We start from the raw sequence: 18,825 nt of genomic DNA, 5'->3' as shown, positions 1-18,825 counted from the left end.
AATGAGACTGTTGGAGCTGGAAAACTGCAGGATTCACAGGCCTTTATTTTCTGTCACAGCAGCGTTTCTTTATCATTGGTGTGTGTGTTGAGTTGTTTGTTTGTTTGTTGCGTTGCTGTGATGACGAACAGCAGATGGCAGAAGAGACAAGAGAAACGTCACCTTTTGACGTCACCCTGTCTGTACCGGTCACGTGACTACCGCGGAAGTCAACAAACTAGGCAGCGAAAAGTAAAAACAACTAATGTTAAAAGCACTTTACTTTACTTCCCTGTTTTTTGGCTGTCGTTTAACGTCAGCTTCATGCGTTTTAAAAACGAGCACTTAAATGAACCTGTAACGTTATGCCTCTCAAAGGTCAGCTGTTGGACGTACTTTGAGCCGACGTTTAGCTAGCTTTAACATTAGTTAGGTTAGTAAAAACGCACATTCTCAAAATGTGGAATCTCTCAAGCGTTAACGTGATGCTTGTTATGGCCTATGGAAGTCTGGTGAGTCTGTTTCGCTTTGTTATAAGTCACAATACAATACATATACAGTATTTTACGACAGTCTGGGCTTAACTTTCGCAGCAGTTTCTCTTATCAAAATGTATTATTTTAAAGAGTCAAATTGACTGGATAAATTCTCAGCATTAAACACAAAATACTGTCCTTACATACACTGTGCAAAACAGTAAATCATATGCCTCAGAGTTCAGTGCACATCACAAGACTCCCAGACAGGGAATGAACTTAGCACCTGCCAAATACAATCTAAATGTTGGCTGTGGCAGGTAAAAAGTTTCAGGTCACCTGCCACTAAGTTTAAACTAACTAAATATCTAGCGTACTGTATGTTGTCTTGAATAAAAACACAACGTTTTTGGTGGATTCACAGACATAGTAAAAGGATGCAATTTTCAAGTTCTACTGGGGTGTTAAGTCAGACTTAAAACCTCATTAACTATGTTTTACAGTAGGCCCTAATACAATCATGTTGTGTACTACCCCACCAACATTAATCTGAAAACATTTAAAAGTGATTTTGATGTTTTTCAATTGTTTTTCAATTGTTTTAAGTTTTCTCTCATGTCCATTAAACCTCCTAGAATAATACAACTAGAAACATGCACAAATCTAAGCATTACTGTGTTAGTAACCTGATAATAATCTTTGCAGATTTCCAAATTTATAAAAAAAGTTACAAAGTTAAGCCCTGTTTTTAAAAAGGAAACCCAGCATTCGGTGTAAAAATGTTTTACTTCAGAAAATGCAAAAGCAATTCAATATGATTTTTTTCTATTTAAGTTTATTAATTAATCTATTTACATATTTACTCATTTACTGTGTATTTTGCTTTATATTTTGATTGTGTTTATCACCCACATGCAACTTGTTCACTAATTCAAACTGAGCTATAGCTAACTCTTGACTCTCCTCTAGGTGTTTGTTTTGCTGTTCATCTTTGTCAAAAGACAAATTATGCGATTTGCTGTGAAGTCTCGTAGAGGACCACATGTTCCCCTTGGTCACAATGCTCCTAAGGTAACACTTGCACAACAAGTGCCAGAAGTGTGATGCGGTAAAATGCTTTGCTGGTTTTGCTGATTAAGATTGATAGATAGACAGACAAATACTTTATTGGATGGATCCATGCTTTCATGTTTACGCCAATTTCTGACCTTACCATCTGAATGTGGCAGCTGAAATCAAGACTCATCAGACCGGGCAACGTTTTTCCAATCTTCTATTGTTTGATTTTGTTGAGCCTGTGGTTATTTGAGATGGTTATGTGTGAAAATCCCAGTAGATCAGCAGTTTCTGAAATACTCAGACCAGCCCGTCTGGCACCAACAACCATGCCACATTTAAAGTCACTTCAATCTCCTTTCTTCCCCATTCTGATGCTCGGTTTGAACTTCAGCAAGCTGTCTTGACCACGTCTACGTGCCAAAATGCATTGAGTTGCTGCCATGTGATTGGCTGGTTAGCTATTTGTGTTAACAAACAATTGAACAGGTGTACCTAATAAAGTGGCCGGTGAGTGTATATATTCATACAAATGATGTTATAGCTGGGTATTTCTTGTGTGTGTGTGTTGTAGGATCTGAGGCAAGAAATTGAAGCCAAACTGTGCCTGGTCCAGAAAATCCACTTTGAGCCTCGTCTGCTGTCCCCAGATGATGACCGGCTGCAACCCAGAGAACAGAGTGGTAAACACACACACACACACACACACACACACACACACACACACACACACACACACACACACACACACCATTCCTGTAACTGTCTACATAGTAGTTTTTATACCAATGTACAGAAGAATCTGTTTGTTTGTATATGTGTGTGTCTAATGCAGGTTCCCATGACTACCTGTACAGGATGAGAGCACTGGATGCCATCAAAGACACTGGTAAGCTTTGCTGTCACTGATCTTAGTTTGTCATGAGAGACCCTATCCAGCTGTTACAATACCACCCATACTTTCTGCCAACAGATCTCCCTTTCCGTGAGCTGGGTGGTTCATCCACTGCTGTGACGGGTAAAAGACTTCGGACCTGGCTTCTGCAGCTACGAAATTCCACCTGCATGTTCCAAGATAGCTTAAGCTCCCTCATCGACACGGTGCTGGATGGGTACAGTAAAGCCCGGCATGGGGCCGAGGTCAGTGTGTGTGTGTGTGTGTGTGTTTGTGTGCCAGAGATGTGTCATCTCTCCAAACATCATGACATTGTATTACACACTCACTTATAACAAATTCAGTTTTAAGAGGTGGACAAAATCATATTAGATAAATTCAAAAGGAAATTTTTTTAAAAAGTAAATCTCTTTTTTAACAGATCTAGCCTTGTAGTTTAGTACCATAAACAGCCAATTACATATTTAATGCACAATTTCACTTATGTGGGCTGTATTGTGGCCTACTGAAAATTTTTACACATTTATAAAATATGCTTTTACGATTAGCATGATTTTTATTTTTACCATATAGCCCATCCTGGTGTGCACTTGCGATTGCATTAGAGCTCACAAATGTACTGACGTCCTGTCTTTGGTTCCTGTTTTCGTCTGTAGGCTTTTGGTGAAGCAGAATTTTTGAAATACCAGGAAGCTTTAACTGAACTGGCCTCTGTGTGAGTAAACACAACCTTTTTCTCACGGCGCTCCCTTACAGCTTTCCTTTTATGCTAATCCCGTCACGGAATGTTAATTATGCACCAGGAACAATCTGTTTCTCCCTTTGTTGGTTGTAGGGTCAAGTCTCACAGCAGCAGCGGCAGCACTCCGAGCCAGTACCACCAGTCTGCGGCCAAAGACCTGACCAGCACTACGGAGCCTGCAAGCTCCTCCTCCTCCCCCACCCAAACCACCTACCTCACATCTACAATGCAGCAGCGCAGCAAGCGGCCCAGACACTTCCTGGAGCTGAAGAACTTCAAAGACAACTACAACACTCTGGACAGTTCTTTCTGAAAATATGTAACACTAGTCCAAAAAAGAAAAGGTCAAGGACAAGGTAGTGCTGCCTGTGATTAAAGTGCCTTCAGAATGGCATGTTGCCAGATAGTTTAGAGTGAAGTGTTATAAGCACTGCCTTCATATACTAATACATATTGCCTTGTTTACAGTAAAGTGCATATCAGACTGCTGGCTTATGCGTATATCCAGTATTAATGCATGTATGAGTGCTATAATTGGGTAGAAAAATGACTATAGTAAGTAGGGTTGATTTGACCAAAACAAAACCAGAGCTATGGAGCTATGCAATGGCTAAAGACAATCAGTATTTATTGCACAATGTAAAGGCCTATGCCACCTTGTTCAACTTAACCAACTATATTTAAACATGCCAATAGTCAACACTGTTTGAAGAGAAAATCAGTGTTAACGATGCCTCACTGAGAGAACAAAAGACATTGTTTATGTCACTTATGTTTACGTCTGTGTATATCTCTGCTGTTCATTTGCTGCAGTGAATTTGACAGCCTATTTTGTTTAACATTAATTGTTTGTTTTCACAGAAGCCATACTTAATGATTTAATGTTTTGATGATTAAGTGCTCTTTTTGTTTAATCACTTCTTTCAGTGCAATGTCATTTAACAGTATTACAGTGCATTCATTTATGTGAGGTTTTGGATCGGGGGAAGTCTCTTTCTTGACTTTTGTAGACTGGCCCCCAGATGTCTTAACTGTGTGTTTTATTTGGTGTTCAGGGTTTCCAGGGAGGCATTGTCATGCCTGAATAATTTTATTTTCTGTGGTGTTTGTTGTACAAGTTGCCATCCAAATAAAACAGTAACAGTCAAACTATTTTGATGTTCTTACATTACAGTCTGTGTTAGTAGCACAATGTAGTGATTCTAAGTGTGTATAGAGTCCAGCAGAGGGCGCTCCCTTCATAGTAATCTTGAAAGTCCTTAAAGTAGGGCTAGATTCCAGTAAGAAGTCAAAAGAAGCATTGTTTTAATTTTCAGTAATTTATTCTGAAAACCACAAACACAGATAATAGATTAGAATGAACTTCATAAAAAAAATCTATCACACAATCTGTCAAGAGGTTCATTAATATAAATAAATAAAACAGAAAAGTTGTTAGGCAGAAATTCATTAATTAATATTTACAAACCGAGGAGACTCATCATCCGACATTGTCATTTGTACTGCTTCCTCACCGTTTCATAATGTGCTATAGTGTTAGCTTAAAAAAACATTTATTTAAAAACAGCTCTTTTCATCACAGATATTGACCTTACATAGGCTACAGTAATTATTTAGTTTAAAGTATCATACCATTCACTCAGCAAGGTGAACAGAGTCATGGGTGAGTGACTAATGAGGGCAAGCACACAGGATCTAGATCATGAGGTTAATGATTTTTTTCATGAAACCTTTAGTTTAGTTACCTATGTTTGCTACATTACTGTTGTATATGGACTACAATGTCATAACTCACTTTGGCAAAAGCTCTACCTTCCTGCACTTTGCTCAACAATTCTGTTTTGATAAAACAACGCCAATGTCATAAACTCAAAGGTTAAAAAATCTATCAGAACAGGGCAGTACAAGGAAACACATGCAAACAGAATGTAAAACTTCAAATGCACATCACCTGAATCAGTACGCTCAATGTATTTACATTAAAGTTGACATACACACACACACACTCATTCATAATCCACATGCTCAGACACAGCTAGCCTTAATGTGAGTGTGCCGCCAAAGGCAGCACAGTTTCCTTCAAAAGTGGGGTTAAAACGCTTCAGTGGAAGTGCTGATGTAGTTAAGAAAGTCCAGGAAGCTCAGCCCTGACACCCTAAATATCCATGCCATCAGATGTGTTGCTGTTTGGCTTCAGTCTGCGTTGAAAAGGTTTGGCAGCGCAGTCGCTTCATGACTTGATCTCGATTACTTTGATGAAAGGGAGTGGTTTGTTAGATGAGGTGGACGGCTTGATTGGTTTACTGAGGGGACAAGACAAAGAGAAATTACTTTTTATATTTATATTGATCAGTATGCATCTTATGCAGATGTACGTGAGCGTGAGTGAGCTTATTTGAGTGCTTGCGTCTACTGTTTTGGGACCTTTTTTTGAAAAGTGCAGGCTGAGATTTATAAAAGATGAGATCATTTGCTCTCGTGTTAATTAAGATCAATTTCACACAAATCGAAAGAAATGCCATAATTGTGACCCATGCATGAGCAGGAAAGGGCGCTTTAGGACTTGAATTTGTGTGCAATTTGCAAGGTTTGCAGCTGAAACTAGTTTGAAGGGAAAAATTAGTTACCTATAGACGATCTGGGGGTTGCGCTCTGATGAAAGGTAGGAATTTGACCTTTGTCCTCCCAGGAAGTAGTCCATCTGGTCATGCATCTCTCGGTTCTGCACGCAGAGGTGGTCAGGGGTCAGTTCACATAATACCAATAACAATTATGACCACCAAACAGACTTCTTCTTTTATATCTTCTCTCTTTGCAGAGATCAGGCCTTTTCTTCTCTCCCTCATTTACACTTAACCCTGGCCCTTCTATCTTTCTTCCACTGAAATGCCATAAAACAGATTTCATAGGAGAGGACAATAAGCAGTTCTCACCTCAGCCTCCAAGAAGGCCACTTTCTCCTCTAGCTCTCTGATCACGCGGTCCCTCTCCTGGATCACCATGCGGGAGTTCTGGAGCTATAGAGCGAGCAAACACACAGTCAAACAGTGAGTAAATCCTGCACAAATATGAACACGGAGACAATGTGTTTGCTCTATAGAGTCTCACACATGTGCGCCTCACCTGTTCAATCATGTGTCTGACTTTCCTTTGCTGGCTTTTCAGCATGTCATCCAGATGGTGGATCTTTTCTTTGAGAACAGCCACCTCCTTCTCCAACTGCTCAGCCCTAAAAATCACACACAGAGTTAGAAGACACTGCTCATGATTTGATCATCACTGATTTACTCTATTTGTGAGACGTTTGCTGACCTCTGCTCCCCTTTCTGGCCCTCCTGTCTGAGCTTGCTCAGTTCGCGGAGTTCCTCCTCGCGGTTGCGGATTGCCTCCCGCAGGGTGGCGCTCTCCTGCTCCATCCCTCCCAGCAACCTCTGGAGCTCTTCTATGCGTACGTCTTTCCTCATGCTTGCTTCTTCTGTGGTCTTCAACTTCTCCTCCTGGTCACTCAGGTGCTCCCTCAGCCTGCTGCCTTCAGCCTGGAAGAGACGGGAGAAAATGTGTTTGTTTGTTTAAAATGTGTCTGCAGTGCAACAGAAATGCAGTGAACATTATTTGTTATGATGAACGTAAAAATGAGCTGTATATATTTATCACCTGCAGCCTCTCTTTCTCCTCTTGGTGCTTCTTTTCTGCTTCCTGGAGCTGTGCATATAAGCGCTTGCTGACCTCCCTCAGCTTGTTTCTCTCTGCTTCTTCATCTGCTTCCTAATAGAGACAGAATGACATGATACATTAGCAGATAGATACTGTAATATCCTGAAGCAGAGCCCAGATCTTCCAACCCAAGCGGGCTGTTCACGCTTTGGGCTGTTCATACTTTGGCAACCTGACAGACCTTGAGCATACAGACTCCAATATAGACTTGGAGGGGGCCAGTACTTATGCAAACAAGTTTTTTGTACTTTATATCTGTAATTAATTTAGATCACTTTGTAGAGATCTATTTTCAGATTGACATTGAAAAGGTCAAAAAAGCCTGTAAAAAACTGTACACAGGAAATGCTTGAAAACAACAATATTATGATGGATGGATGGACAGATATGTACTTTTATGATGATGTAATGGAGAAGTCTTGTTTTAGTTTCATTCGAGCCATTATAAAGAAAACAGGCGTGTCAGTGTGCGTCACTGAAGCAGTTGGATCATGATCATGTTTCCTCTCCTATTTTTGCAGCACGCCTGTGCATAAGCCATAGCGTGACTCACAGATAAATGCTACAATTAGTTCCAAAATAATTAAGCCAAACACAGTGGTGTCGGCTCTGCTTTATTCGTACAAAACATCACTGCAAACAGTAGTGGCTGCTAAAAATGTGTGGCTCAAAGACAGCAAACAAACAAAAAAAAGAGAGACATCTGGAATGCTGGGAACAATGGGGAGGGCCTGAATACAATAACACATGAAGGGAGAGGAACAGTACTTGCTGAAACAGCTCTTTCACACATTTTTCATGCACCCCAGGGTGCTATATGCATTTTCCCCCTCTGCCGTCATTTTAATGTTCTCTTTGTCTCGTATATCAAATCTCCATTTGTCTCAATGTTTAACTTAACACCTCCCTTCTCCCCGCGTGCTTCTAGGAGGTGCTCATTTTACAGCAATCACACAAAACACACTGGCACACATTGTCCAGAGGAAACCATAGACAGTGGATTGTGGCAATGAAATGCACCTGAGATGTCATATGCATTGCTGTGAAATACTGAAAAGTCTAACACGTGTACTGCATTTATACACACACAATTGTGAATGGAGGTTGTGCACATGATAAACTGCTTACCTGTCCGTCAGATTTAGATTCTCCCTTGTGTGCAGACGAGCTGCTCTTTTTGAAGGGAACACTGACTTTCCACCCGTTTGTGAGCGGCTGGAAACATAAAAGGAGGAAGTCAGCAAGGAAAGAGAGAAAGGTGGAGGACATGCCATTCAGCACACAGGATGTAAGGCTAACAATGGTGATGGCACAACAAAGCAGCATAAAACAGACCTACCTTGTTTTTGGCTGCCATTTGCTCCCGCAGTGTCTTCAGGCAATACCTCACCTGTGTGAAATACAGAAATACTGTGAGATATTATCATATATTTTTTATGATATTTCAACATGTGTGAGTTTCAGGGTCTACCAAATGAGAGAGTCTGGGAAGTCTGAGAGCGAGGAGGAATTTACATGATGCAAAATTGTTACACAATCCAGGAGACAGGGTTGAGGGACTGTAACATTAGTGTGTGTTTGTGCATTAGTGAGACAGTAAGAGCTCCAGAAGATGCTGTCCAGAGACTGACCTCCTGTATCTGTGAAACTTCGTCTGACAGCATCTTCAGGCTCTCCTGGTGTTTCTGCTGCTCTTGCTTGCGGGCCTCTAGATAAACCTGAAACAGGGAGAGACACCGACGTTAAAACACCGACGTGACCACGAAACAAACACGCACCATTTATTTCTTCAAAAATAACCAGCCAATGTGTCACACCCACCTTGATAACCTCCACCTGCTCCTCTGTAGATTTGACCGGTTCGGGGATTGGAGATGTCCTGTCACTGGCTGGCTGCACAAGTGCAAACGCTCGTCCAATTGGCTGGAGGTTAGAGAGCAGAGGAGTTAACAATGCAGCATGCAATGTGTTGCGTGAGCATGGGTGGATTGGTGTGTGATACATTTCCAAACACATCATACAGAAAATGTGAGGAGTGAAGTCACTGCGCTTTGCTAACACTGGAGGAGGAGTTGGAGCATGTTTCTGAACGACGCTGCAACACACAGTATCAGCCAGGAGTACAATAACAATAATTAATTAATTAACAATAATTATGAAACATCTGTCAGGAACGTCTGACACGAATGATGCAATCAAACTATTAATAGGCAAAACTGACTACATCAAGAATATACTTCTCATCTCAGTCTTGTCCTGAGCAAATTATTCCTGTGACTATGATTCTCTATAATCAGGAGGCAATAAAACTTTAGCCATAATCACCATGGAGACTTAACCAAACACGTCTGGTGCTTCTTTGGGAGTCAGACTTGGTCAAAAACATAAAGCACGGGGGTGGGGGGAGGACAGACAGAAAAAAGTGTGTGTGTGTGTGTGTGGGGTTATGCAAATCTGCTGCTCCTGTGGTCCTGTTTTTTTTCTTTGTTACTTTGGCCACTGGTTTTGATAGAACAGTGGGTGTCTTGAGACCTTCTGAGTGGACTTGTGTGGGAAACACGCTGATGAAAAGCTGATGGCCGCCATGGTATGTTTACAAGCAGTTTGTGCCCATACTGTTTGTGTGTAGGAATGTGAAGTGATACATTCATGATTGTGCGGCAGCTCTAAGCGAATTCCTCAGGATCACTGAGAAGACTAACTGTGTGAACTTTCAGATCCAAATATGACCACATGATAAACACCTTCCCCTCTAAAGTAAATAGTGCTAATGTTTTTTTTTATCTCATCAAAAGAAATTGCAACAAATCTTACACCAAATCTGACCCTAGTCAATTTAAATGTAATAGCATAACATCTTAAACCAGATTCTTTGCTCGTATGTATCCAAACCATGCACTTAAAACAGTGGTGAATGTTATTCCACACAACTTTCCATCGCTACTCTCCTCTATCTCCTACAGTTATGATTTCCCAGGACTTGGTCTGTCCTCTGGTGTCCTGGTCCAGATTTTAGTAAGTGATCAGGTGCAGGAAGTTCTTACCTTGTTACTGTGCTGCTCTGTGCTCCCGGCTGCCTGGTTCTGGTTGTGCAGAGTGAGCCGCAGTCGCCTGCACCGCTCCTGAAAAAGGGAAACGAAGAAAGGAGACGATGAAAAGAATCCACAAAGAGGCTGTTATGTGATGGAGAGACTGATTGGGGACTATTTTGAGGAGGGAAAAAAAAGAGGAGGAGAGACTGAGTCATACTCATACTCAAAATGAAACAGAGGAGGAGTGAGAGAAGAGGGGGCAGTAAACAGTAAGAGAGAGGGGGTACAAGCGTCAGAGAGAAAGCAAAAGTTCCTCACAGCTGCACAGAGACAGATTGTTTGATTTAAATTGTGTGCTATGGACGTCAGTGGGAAACTCTCCAGGCACTCACAGCCAATTGGAAGCAGTGACTGGATTTCTGGGAAAGTGGGCAGAAAATGTAATGTCAAGCAAGACGGAACATTTCCATGGCAACAAAACCTCACAGTGGCCATAAACTATCTGGCAGGCACGATACAAGAGGGAGGAGTATGTCAGAGACAAAAAAAAGCAGATCCTGCACTTGTCGAACACTTTAAAAAGCAAAAACACACAAACCTTCCCAGTTCTTTTCTTTAAGTGACAGGAGAGAAGTCACTTTACCAGGAAAAGTCTTGACCGGGACGTGACTGGTTGTGTGTCTTCCAAGCACAGTGAACCCCCTTACAAGTGAGACCCAGTGTGTGTGTGCGCAAGTGTAAGTATGCGGAAGTGAGGGAGGAGGTCAGAGACATTAGATAACTCATTCTAGCCAGCACATCTTGTCCTGTTTATTTTCTCATGTGTATTCACTGTGTCCTCCTTGTGTCTAAACTCTGAGACAAGCGATAGGCGATGTCCTGAGGTTAAATGCTATAAACATAAAGAAATGCACACATGCACCCAATTACACACACAAAAAAAGCGCACAGACCCAAATCATCAGATTCACTGGGGACAAATCATATTGACCATGAAGCATGTTTGCGTGGGTGTGTTTGTGTGTGTATATATCATCATCTGTTTGTCTCGATTTAGCCTCTTGTTGTTATGTAATACTTTTATTTCTTTGTTTTGTTTTGGTACATAACCTGCAGCTCAAAAACGCCCCCCAGCTACTTGCATGTCCTGTTTAGACAAGAAAGCTGAAAACAATCTCACCTCCAGGTCCATTTAGTAGCGGTTATTGAGCTTTTGATCACATCACACGATCTTAGTCAGCAGATGAAGTTTGCCCACTTGGCGTGGAATAAGGTGTTCAAAATTTCAGCATCTACAATTACGTGATGTAATCGAAAGCTCCAGAACAGCAACTAAATGGACCTCAAAGTGAAAATGTCTGCAACTATTTCTAGGTTCCAGTTGTAAGGATCTGATTTTGTTTTATGTGATAATAAATTGAATATTTTTAGGTTTTTTACTGTTGGCTGGACAAAAGAAGACAGTTGATGATATCAATTTTGGCTTTCAGGAAACAATTGGATTTAAACTCAATTGTTTTTGATGATGTTTACAATAAGAGAGCCCATCAATCTGAATAAGGGCACTCCTACTGTATCTCCCACTCTGTATAGAAACCATGTCTGATATGCATATCCTTGATGTTAGCCAGACAGAGGAAATGACCTTATTTTGCTGTGTACTGCGGTGATAAAGAGTGGTGAGAGGTTATAAAAGAAAAAGATCAATAGACCACAGAAGACCTATGTGATTATCAGGAAGTACAGTAATGGAGAAAAAAGCAGAGGGACAGAAAAACGCAAGAAAAATCAGAAAAAAGGAGAGTAAACTGACAACAAGAACAATAAAAAAAGTCAGAGGAAATAGCTTAATAGACAGTGGTGGTGTCTACCTATGACAAAAAAAACCTTTCTTCAGCATGCTTTTCTCTCAGATTACAGACACCTGAAAGCTCTATTAAGACTCAGTGTTTAGGGAGAGGAAAAGAGAGGAGGGGGAGAGAAAGGGGGAACAGTGAGAGGTAGGAATCCATTATTATACAACTTATCTGGCCCTTCATAGCCGACTAAACAAATACTCTGCTAATCCTCGCTCTGCCATCGACTACTTACACGCCAGTCCTTCTGCCTACTCTTTTATATCCACACACACACACACACACACAAAAATGCAATCTCTACCACCTTCAAAGACAACCTGTAATTCTAGACTTCCTGGGAACACAGACAAAGGGACCAGTTAGATGTGCTCGTGGACTGTGACGTATGCATGCACGTGTACACGCAGGAAAACACACACAGTAGCCCAAAGTACACAGTACCTTTATACAAGGGCAGAAACCTGAAACTAAAACACACACACACACACACAAACACAGCATCCACACTGCTGGATGCACCGACAATTGGCACAAAAGATCACGGGGTATGACCAGGCTGAAAGGCTTAAAAGGGTATGAAGATGCTTTTGTTTTAGACTTTGGCGTCAGGAGGCCCGTAAATCATCTGAGTTGAGTTAGCTCAACAACCTGGGAATGTTGCTGATGAACAGACAGAGCTGCTGAATTTGGGCCTAAAGAACAAGAGGTCCTTTAGAGCTTTCTGCCACTTTAAAAAAGCACCTGATGTAAGGCAAGGCAAGGCAAGTTTATTTGTATAGCACATTTCAACAACAAGGCAATTCAAAATGCTTTACATTAAACATAAAAACAACACAGGGAAACTGAAATAGAAACACATTAAATTATAATTTTGAAAAGGGTGAATAGAAAATAAAAACAGGATTTAAAAAACAACAACAACAACAACAAAAAACAGGGTAAAACAGGACAGTAAAAGTTTCAGTGCAGTGTACAATCAGGGTTAAAAGAGTTAAATAGAAAATAAAAACAGGCTGAGGGGTTGAGCAAATAATTGAGTTACAATTAACTCTCTTTGAAAAGAGAACAAACAGAGAAGTATCTACTTTCTCTAGCTAGTCTGTCCACTGCTTGGACACTACAGAGAAACCAGGACATGTCTGTCCGCAGGCCACTTTGATCCAGTTATACTCACGCGACCCACTTGCGCGTTTACAGGTGGGCTGCGGGTCCTGCAAATCACTCTGGCGCGAGATTTAAGACTACTTCCTTCACTCTGTTCAATCTTACTCTCTTTATCTTTTCACTCAATCACCTACTCATTTCTCACTGTCTAAATGGTGTTCACTGAAAATCTAAAAACAAAGAAAAAGAAAACAGGACGTTACAGTGCAGTGAAAGTCACTAATCTACGGCTTTAAATTTGATTTAATTAAAGGCATAGGTAAAAAGAAAAGTCTTCAGTCTTAATTTAAAAGAACTGACAGTTTCAGTAGAATTGTTCAGATTTCTGAGCTCAGGCAGCTGCAGGTATCATGGCCACAAACAGTAAAACATCCTTGTGTGCCTCCAGGTGTAGTACCTGCATTCCACACAAAAAATCCTCAAGCGTGAGTTCGTGTGAGTGTGTGTGTGTGTGTGTGTGTGTGTGTGCGCGCGCGCACTCATCCATTAAATCATTCTACCCCTCTCACAGCTACTTTCTCATACCTACTGAGCACACACTGTACCTGCTCCAGCTTACAGACCTCGGGCTCTAGGCAACAGGTGTGAGCCGACTGGGGACAGAGCTAGTGCTGCAGGTACAATTTTAAATACTAAAATACAATACAAGAGTTTTGACACCTTACCTAAAAGAATTTATGTATATATAAACTTTTTTTATAAGCATTACTTGCCAAACACGTCAGTACATCAATGTTTTACAGCTCAACTTTGCAAAGTTATGACTGAGATCAGGAAATATTTGATCAAAGAAGAAGTTAACAAGATTAAGAATCTAAGCATTCAATGCCAACGTTCGTAATGAGGTTCAATATCCCACCTAAGCAGGTACTAGTGAGTTTTATTACTAGTGAGCCTCATGGATTAGTCCATTAATTGATTGGTCAATCATAGGTAATAAATTACCTTTGGGTTTTGAACTGACTGTGACTTAGAAGTCTGGGAAATTTTTCCACTTTTTAAAATACTAAATGATAACTTGGTTAATTAAGGAAATAATAAGCAGATTAATCAGTAATGAAAATTATTTATTTTTTGCAGCCCCAGTATATTCTATATTCCTTATGTGTACACATACCTGGCAAAAAAGCTGATTCTGATTCTGATGTAAGTTAAGCATGTCCTGTCTTAGGATTAAACAACCCTTTAGTTTTGAGCTGTATTTCCCAGGGTAATGAGGGGAATGGGGCCCTTTAATCAATCAGCATTCTGTGCAAACTAAAGGTTAAAGGCTGAGTAATCTTTAAAGGGAAGAGACAAGCTGAGGTGTGCAGTGAACTGCTGGATGGTTTGAGTGTGTATTGCCATCATGTGAGAACCTGAACATCTGACGGAAAAGAACTAGTCCAGGATCTGAGTCATGAAGTGAGAGCTGCCAATATAGGACAGCGATAGAATTTCAACAATCACCCCACAATCAATAATAATCTCTTTGGTTTTTTTCCTACTCTGTGTGGCGTGCGAACCAGGTGTGCTCTAGCATAATCCAGTCGCTCCTCTACATAGATGCATTTATCTGTCATGTTTGGCTCATTCCCAGCCAGTAACGTCAGACTCTCCTGACTTGAGGTGGTGACTGAGGATGAGGGAAGACAGGAGGAATGTGTTATGTCACACAACGTATGGAAACGAAATGTCTGGAGGAATAATTGTGACGGATTTTAAAAAGTGCCCCCACGTAAAACAAAAAACAATCTTTTCAATATGTAATTGGTTTTTAGGGAGGAGACATTGTGCCACACGTTTCAAATAAGTTTTAATTAATAGCTGAAAAATTTTAATTTTGGTAACTATTCAACAACTTTATAGGACATTTTGTTCCAAAGTCAGGTGTCATCCTGTGTTTTAAATTGCATCATCATAGTTCCAGGAAACACACGTATCAGCAAAACCACCAGTGAAGGCCTTTCTCTGCTACATCAGGCACATTCCCTCTTCTCGTGTACAATACAAAATGACATGCTTACTGATTAAACAGTAACACTGATGCTTTATTTAGTCCAACTTGACTAACCACATCAGATATGTAAATATTGTAGGTGGGTGGCTATTTGACTATTGCATTTGACATTGATAAGGATGAATTTGTTTTCTGTATGAAGCTGATGCAAATGCCGCATGTTAAAACGTAATGTATGATACATTAAACAGAAGCTGAACAAATATGGAGTTTCACAAATTGCTTCATGACACATTCCTCAACACAAATAATTAGTTTATTATGTGTGTGAGTGGAGCTGCCCTTTGTACACTTTGACCTTTCAGGCAGTTGTACAGTTACACAAGTAACTGATATTTAAGTCTAGACTTTAGACAAATTCTGGTCTTGTCTTGATTTTATTTTACAAGTGCTTGCTCATGGTGGGAATTGTTTGGTCTCTGTAAATAATATTACACAGAGTAAGGTCGACCCTGTTCTACATGAAATGTGCAATGAGAGAATGAGTTGGCGCTATATAAATAAAACTAAATTGAATTGAATAATCATGGTTGAGATTATAGTGCCTTTCTTTAGAGAAAGAGCCTGATCTGATTTCAGTGGGCTGCTGGCAGGTATTGGACTCTCCTGATAAGGTGAAAGTGTCATGTTGCTCTGCAACCTCATAAACCTCAGTGTAGGTTAACAGTTTGCTTTTTCAGGTGAGGTAAATGATTAAACCTTTGTTGCCACAGATATATGCTAAAACCTTTCTACTGTACGTGACATGAGCTGCTGATTACTCATTTACAAATAACCAGTAAAGTGTGCGCTGCAAATACAAGAAAGTGTGATGTTTAATCCTGTTTAACAAAACTTCACATGCACAGGTGGCGCACAAGCAAAGCTTTTACAGCTTTGTTTCCTGAGCTGCCTTCACTGTCTGTCACAACTGCAACTGTAAGCCCTTAAATGATGTGGGCAGAAGGCACCTATGACAGGCACAGATGTTATCTGGACTAATGCTGAGCTGCTGCCTTTATGTGTGTTGGGACTTGGGGTGTGGGTAGGGGCTAATACTTTAATTACTGCAAGGCCATAGACACCACCACTTAGAGCAGATGAAGCCTGAAGATCTGTGGCAGATCCACAAAATTTCACACAGCCTCCAAACCAGCATCACACAAGTGAGTAGAGTCATGTGAACAAACAATAAAGAGAGAGAAACTGAAACTTAGCTTACTTTAACATAAAACATTACGACAGATCCAAACATGAGGATTGGGAAAAATTAACCTTTCGTTTTCAGGTCGATTCATCAATTGCATCTTTCACCATTATGTATCCATACAGAAAATAAACACACAGAAATACACGCCTATTTATCCATAAGTAGCCTAGATCAAGAAAAAGACAAATAGCCTGCTAATGATATCGAGTAACTTACCCCATATTCTTGATTTCTGATGTCCTCAAATGTGCACAGACTTCTCGTCACCCCGTTCATCTTTAACAAAGATATAATAAATACCCCCCACACAAACAAATAAATAAATATAAGCGAAATCTAGGCTATATAAAGCTCAGCTGGAAGAACTTTCCGGTGCCTCTCCACAGTAGCTGCTGCTGTTATCAGTGTTCAGCCTGGTATATTCATGTGTCTGTTCCCTCCCGTCTCTCTCTCTCTACCTCTCAGCACATTGTAAGAACTTTTCTCCTCACGTCACTGTGGGAGAGAGCGACAAAAACCAACCCGCCCACAAACCGACCGAAAGAGCCAAATAGGGAACTGTGGAAAGAGGGAATAGCGGTGAAGGGAGGGTCAGGAGGTACTTGCTGCATCCGGCACAACAATTTCTGCAACAATAACCTCCAGAAACTTTACACCATAGTTATAACATGATAGTGGTATTATTAGGCTGGGCTGTAAAATGCTCAGGGAGATTTTTTTTTAGTGTAAAACACTGAAGTTAACCACCCCTTGGTGGATTGTCAACTCCAGCTAAATGTTGCGCACTACAGTGCACTGCTCAGTTTACCAATAAATTATTAATTCAAAAGGTTAAATCCCTGACTGAACCTGTTTAAGATGTGTCTCCTATCAGCTTACACAGCAGTGGAAAGCAAGATATTAAATTTAGTGATTTAAGGCATCTTATAAGACAATATATTTTTAATTCCTCTTTTTTTCAACAGAATTGAAAAAAAATTACAAATAATTTAAAAAACATATTTTTTGCACATTAATGACAAACCCCAAATAGTTTGCTCACCAATATCACCAGTGGTTTTCTAAAGAGCCATACAGGCACTGACAGAATGAAAATGGATGTTTTGTCTATTTATTTGAAGTGCTTATACAGCATTAATGTTAGACATTCTGAACAACATATTTCCAGAGTTGACTGAGGTCACGCAACAGGGACAAGATGACAAAGTAACACAACTAGTTTCTCTTCTGGCATTAAACTGATTCCAGCAGCAGCTGACCGAGGCTGACACAGATCTCAAATTGGATAAAGACTTTAATGGAATTAATGGCTGTTGAGGAGCAAACAACAGCTCGCGGTGGCACACAAGGGATGACACTAAATTAATTTGAACCAGGGGCAGAAACAAGTTCACACAAGCGCACACAGAAACAATACGCATATGGAAACAAAATGTGGCTAAGTGTCACATTTTTCTCAAAAGTGCATTTTTTAATCAGTAAATATTTCAAGTTAATGTAATGTAATGTTAATCTAATGTCAGCGGGTGTTGTTTCTTCAATAGTTGATTTATCATTGGGAACAAGGCTGTCCCACATGCACACGTTTGCAAAACCAGAACACTGACAAACACACCTAAACCTCACTACAGTATGTCATCATGTGTCCCCGGCACTGAGCCACAATGTAAGCCATAACTATGAGTTTACATCACACAGTTGACCACACTCAGACAGACTGATCCAGAGATCAGACAGCAGACAGTTACAGTGTGAGAGGTCTGTATGTTTACATACATCCATGTCTGAGAGTGAGACCACATTGTGAGTCAGAATCCTGCTATTCGTTCACACTCCGTCTCTTCTGATGAGACTTCACTGATCTTCTTCATGGTATTTAGTGGAGCACAACTTGACTTATAATATCTAAAAAAAAACATTTTTGTACTTAGCACAAATGAGCCATCTATTATCTATCACTCTGTTGGGTTAGTAAAGTGTTTTAGGCTCAGGGTACACTGTAGTTTTCACAAACAGAAGAATCTGAAAGTGTGTATTGGAAATACATTCATGTGTTTGAATGGCAGCAAGAAGAGGTTCCACCAGACAAAAAACTATTTCACCACCACCTCAATGAGCAGATGTGATCATTTAAACAGTGGCTTGTTTTTATCATATGTAAAATGTTTTTTTTTGTGTGTGTTGTTTTAGACATCGTTCTCACCAGAAAGAGATAAAATTAAAATTACGCAGATTGTTGAATGTGTGCAACCTTTTGGTAGAGGATCATAATATAAAAATTGTGTGGTCAGTGGAGGGAAAAAAAGTATTCAAAAGTGCCCAAACAAAACAACAAAGTAACACTAAATGAAATATTATTTTAAATAAATAAATAATGTACAGTATTGTTTGGTCATTGCCATTAAAAGTTATATATCCAATCAGATGACCAGAACAACAGTGCTAAAACCAACCAATAAACAGGAAGAGACCAAAAACACCTATGGTAATAAGTGGTCAAGGGTTAAAAGTGCACAAGAGTGACACATAGTCATTGTGTTGTGATAAGATGATGTTGCTTTCTCGAAAACAATGATGACACTATGTATGTAGTCATATACTCTGGTTTAGCAAAGTGAACCTCATAGGGAAAGGTCATCAGGATTGCCTAGCAAGCTTCCTGGAATGAACTTTGTAATTTGGTGTTAATTATAGCCTACAGAAAATGAAGAATGTTCTGT

General features: G+C 40.2%; 2 protein-coding genes across 2 annotated transcripts; one reads left to right on the top strand and one right to left on the bottom strand.

The window, feature by feature from the left end:
- The first annotated feature begins 189 nt into the window (after positions 1 to 189).
- cunh1orf43 (chromosome unknown C1orf43 homolog) lies at positions 190 to 4,300 on the top strand. The gene is made up of 7 exons (XM_038711434.1): positions 190 to 491; positions 1,425 to 1,526; positions 2,086 to 2,194; positions 2,347 to 2,400; positions 2,485 to 2,651; positions 3,063 to 3,121; positions 3,242 to 4,300. Exons 1-7 carry the CDS (start codon positions 438 to 440, stop codon positions 3,459 to 3,461), a joined length of 765 nt encoding a protein of 254 aa, XP_038567362.1. The 5' UTR covers positions 190 to 437; the 3' UTR covers positions 3,462 to 4,300.
- A 151-nt stretch (positions 4,301 to 4,451) lies between these two features.
- Positions 4,452 to 16,573, bottom strand: tuft1a (tuftelin 1a). The gene is made up of 12 exons (XM_038711432.1): positions 16,322 to 16,573; positions 9,907 to 9,984; positions 8,684 to 8,785; positions 8,494 to 8,580; positions 8,202 to 8,252; positions 7,991 to 8,077; positions 6,803 to 6,913; positions 6,461 to 6,684; positions 6,272 to 6,377; positions 6,082 to 6,165; positions 5,776 to 5,870; positions 4,452 to 5,451 (listed from the first exon to the last, which is right to left on the bottom strand). The coding sequence occupies exons 1-12, from the start codon at positions 16,379 to 16,381 to the stop codon at positions 5,379 to 5,381; spliced, it is 1,158 nt and encodes a 385-aa protein (XP_038567360.1). The 5' UTR covers positions 16,382 to 16,573; the 3' UTR covers positions 4,452 to 5,378.
- Between the last annotated feature and the right edge of the window lie 2,252 nt (positions 16,574 to 18,825).

Source organism: Micropterus salmoides, unplaced genomic scaffold, assembly GCF_014851395.1.
Source record: "Micropterus salmoides isolate LMB-PRFRI ecotype aquatic unplaced genomic scaffold, ASM1485139v1 Ms_hic_scaffold_11, whole genome shotgun sequence".
NCBI lineage: Eukaryota > Metazoa > Chordata > Actinopteri > Centrarchiformes > Centrarchidae > Micropterus > Micropterus salmoides.
Note: the sequence above shows the minus strand (reverse complement) of the source record. Positions and strands in the feature narration are given on the sequence as shown.

Excerpts from the sequence above, each read along its gene's own strand:
- tuft1a (XM_038711432.1), bottom strand. The coding sequence starts at position 16,381 with ATGAACGGGGTGACGAGAAGTCTGTGCACATTTGAGGACATCAGAAAT. Across the intron at positions 8,253-8,493 it reads AAGTTTCACAGATACAGGAG|GTGAGGTATTGCCTGAAGAC; the intron begins GTCAGTCTCTGG and ends TATTTCACACAG. Across the intron at positions 5,452-5,775 it reads AACCCCCAGATCGTCTATAG|TAAACCAATCAAGCCGTCCA; the intron begins GTAACTAATTTT and ends TTGTCCCCTCAG.
- cunh1orf43 (XM_038711434.1), top strand. The coding sequence starts at position 438 with ATGTGGAATCTCTCAAGCGTTAACGTGATGCTTGTTATGGCCTATGGA. Across the intron at positions 2,195-2,346 it reads GCAACCCAGAGAACAGAGTG|GTTCCCATGACTACCTGTAC; the intron begins GTAAACACACAC and ends TGTCTAATGCAG. Across the intron at positions 2,401-2,484 it reads GGATGCCATCAAAGACACTG|ATCTCCCTTTCCGTGAGCTG; the intron begins GTAAGCTTTGCT and ends TTCTGCCAACAG.